This window comes from Cibotium barometz, chromosome 55, assembly GCF_041138505.1.
Source record: "Cibotium barometz isolate CiBa-2024 chromosome 55, ASM4113850v1, whole genome shotgun sequence".
Taxonomy (NCBI): Eukaryota; Viridiplantae; Streptophyta; class Polypodiopsida; order Cyatheales; family Cibotiaceae; genus Cibotium; species Cibotium barometz.
Window position 1 is genome coordinate 7,411,377 of NC_141100.1, and position 2,888 is coordinate 7,414,264.

At 42.2% G+C, this 2,888-nt stretch overlaps 1 protein-coding gene and 2 long non-coding RNA genes across 8 annotated transcripts in view; 1 reads left to right on the forward strand and 2 right to left on the reverse strand.

The window, feature by feature from the left end:
- Nucleotides 1-609: 609 nt before the first annotated feature.
- On the reverse strand, nt 610-937 carry LOC147607313 (uncharacterized). The gene is made up of 2 exons (XR_015264729.1): nt 823-937; nt 610-731 (listed from the first exon to the last, which is right to left on the reverse strand). It is a non-coding gene; the product is annotated as an uncharacterized LOC147607313 (long non-coding RNA).
- LOC147607314 (uncharacterized) overlaps nt 668-2,888 on the forward strand; it is a 26,248-nt gene continuing 24,027 nt past the window's right edge. For 3 of the 6 annotated variants that reach the window (XR_015264726.1, XR_015264725.1, XR_015264724.1), the window contains exons 1-2: nt 678-805; nt 929-1,163. This is a non-coding gene — a long non-coding RNA (uncharacterized LOC147607314). Of the gene's footprint in view, nt 2,638-2,888 lie in introns of those variants that run through there. The other 3 variants (XR_015264727.1, XR_015264723.1, XR_015264728.1) reach the window with 3 other exon arrangements.
- Nucleotides 1,430-2,888, reverse strand: part of LOC147607315 (uncharacterized) — a 2,458-nt gene continuing 999 nt past the window's right edge. The window contains exons 4-9 of the mRNA XM_086790524.1: nt 2,797-2,888; nt 2,543-2,701; nt 2,231-2,408; nt 2,022-2,143; nt 1,705-1,852; nt 1,430-1,541 (exon numbers count right to left, since the gene is read on the reverse strand). The exon at nt 2,797-2,888 is cut by the window's right edge and continues 9 nt beyond it. Of these exons, the coding sequence (XP_086646650.1) occupies nt 1,438-1,541; nt 1,705-1,852; nt 2,022-2,143; nt 2,231-2,408; nt 2,543-2,701; nt 2,797-2,888 (803 nt within the window). The 3' untranslated portion in view covers nt 1,430-1,437. The remainder of the gene's footprint in view (nt 1,542-1,704; nt 1,853-2,021; nt 2,144-2,230; nt 2,409-2,542; nt 2,702-2,796) is intronic.

Sequence of the window (2,888 nt, forward strand, 5' to 3'; positions counted from 1 at the left end):
CTCTCAATGTATGAGGACATGCGTCCTCACACGCGTCGAGTTAACTCCCCACTACACCACTAAGGGTGATGAATACGTTCGCTCGCCACGTCACATGGTCGCTCAGCTCACTCCTCCCTAGTCCCAGACTTGTTTTGTCCTTAATTGGCAATCTCAAAGCATGCAACATGTTTACTTCCTAAAAAAGTAAGAATACATATTTATGTGCAAATATCAACTCAATGTTTTCTTACCTAGTCCAGCAACCCCACCATTCTTACAATCATAGACACAGTTAAAGAACATCAACTTGTAAAAAAGCATTTTCTCAAATGAAAAAAGACATGCTTCCTACCTACCTATCTATCTACTCTTTATTAAAGACAACTTCAAAATGAAAATGAAAATGAAAATTTGTATTTGAAAACAGAACTTAGTACAAAATGAGAATGAAAATGAAAATTTGTATTCGACTTTGTAGCGATTACGTAATTCTTCAAATAATTTCAAATGTTGAGGAAAATCTGAATTGTCTAATTTAGTCGAGGAAAAAAAACTAGCTGTTGCATACTAAGTACACACGACGCCCTAAACTTCGAGAACCAGAGAAGTTTGAAAGCTTTGCGCTCATTCTCATTAGCAAGCTCCCCTGTGCATCCAAATCGATTCTCATAAGTAAGCTCCCCTTTGCATCAAAATCGTCCCATATGGTTTCGCCTGGTCGACAGAGATGAACCCGTTTGAAGCCATAACTGCAACCACCAAGAATCGGATCGGTTACTGGTCTACGGATTGCGAGAATACTTCGAGATCCCTGAAATCAAAGGTCAGTTTTTACAGTACCGCATATCTGGTAGAAGAGTTTTGCGGCGTGCGACCTGTCCAGGCCTCTTGTCAAATCATCCAATGAGACGTGGCCTTTGGGGTGCTGGTTGAAGCCTTGACGCAGGATCCTGAGAAATCAGAAGAAGGCTTCTCAGCAGACTTGCAGGTTGTAAAGTACAGAAATAATTTCTCCCAAGGAAAGTGGGCAGAAAAAAAATGAGCGGGCAATATGACTCACTGGAGTATGGAAGAGGTAACTTTGTCAATGGATTGCAGTTGCGGATGAAGAGGCTCCTGCGATGGCCATGTCTCCTCTAGCACTGCAGCACAGACAACCACAAGCACATATTTTTTAACAGGTCTCAGCTTTTACTTTTCCTTATCCCCTTTACAGTCCAAGTGTTTCTATTACCGAATTGGCTCAGGGTGGCGGCTAAGACACCTCCATCTCCGAAGGTGTCGTAATTTGTAGCGATTGTCTCCTTCAGATAGTCATCTGGCAGGAGCTCCAAGCCTGGGGACAAGTCTCCAATACTGTGGGACCTCGTCGTTCTGTGAAAAATACTCATCAATTAAGCAGAACGTGTCTCATTGCCCCTCCTGCTTCCACCCATTTTGCACACATTCATTCAATTACCTTGCTGTGTGTTTGGGGAAGTCCACGTCTTTGTCCAGGGAGAGCCTCCCTGATCCGGGAGTCGTCATTTTGAGAGCTGTCTGTGATTTCCCACTTTGACCTGTTGAGAGCAAACAACTTATTTAGAGTGGTTGCAATCAAACATTTTGCTGAGAGCAAACAAACATTTTGCTGCGAGCAAACAAACATTTTGCTGAGAGCAAACAAACATTTTGCTGAGTTTGCTCTGACAGCCTGAAAACAAGGTTATAAATTTTTCCTACCTGAAAGCCTGGGTGTAAGTCCCAACTGGTTTACCAACAGCTCATCCTGATTTTTGGTATTTGGTGTATGAAGAGCGGATCGGAGTTTTTCGATCGATCCATACTCCGCATACCTTGGGACTTCTACTCCATCTTGAATATCTTGCAGCTAATGTGACATTAGAAAGCATCAACTTAGTTTTTCCCACAGTAATTTTGATGTACAGTCTCTCATGCTAGGTTTGGCAGGAAGGCTTTACAATTAACATGAAATTGCTAGCCTTTTTTGAGTGATAGTTCTACTATTTCTGTTAGACTGTAGCCGGTTGTTATCTTACAATTCGTGCAGCTTCATTGATGGATATATCGGCTTGAGGCAGCTCAACATTTTCAAACTCCTGTGTTTCAAAGGTCTTTTCTGCTTCATCTGCTGTCCGTCTTTTTAGCTGTCTTGGGAGCTCTGCAAATCAATATGATATGGAGTTCTTGTTACCTATCAGACTTTTAAATGATGAACTGCTTAGACCTCGGATGATGAGAAATGTACCAGAAGAGTCAGTATTCATTGATGGTGTGCTCTTTCTGGTTGCCCTGCTCAGATTCCAGAGCTCAAGAAGTGGTGGTGCCCAAGTTGACTCAACACCAGAGTCAGCACTCCACAACAATGATGAGGATGGGAAGCAGAAGTATCTCTCAATAGTGGCATCATGAGTGAGCTTACATCGCTGTTCATAAATATGCCAAGTCAGCCATTTTCTGCTTGTGTATTTGATATCCAGCATAATGTGGATTTGAAGTGAAGCTGATTAGTGTTTTGTTTATACTTAGAATAAAGAATGAAAGGCCTTGAGACTGTTACCTTTCCCCTTCCTTGGGAATCTTTCACAATGTCTGCAGGTTCTTTAAGCCATGTATTGAATATTTGAGCTGGAATTTCAGTGAAATCCAAGTCCATCACTGTTCTCTTTTTAGCTTTTTTTCGTGCTCTTGCTTTTTTGTGCTGAGGTGTTCCTTCAGACTGCAGACAAGCAGCAAGTTTGTTAGTCTGGGCTGTACAAACTGATAACTTTGTGTTTCCATGAATGGTAGTTGTGTTTTCTGCCTGGCCCTTACAGATCTGGCAGCCTCAGCTTCTTTCACAGGTTTTAACCCTTGCACGGTGCTTTGCTGTACCTCCTCATCCACGGCAATATTGAGTTCTGGCG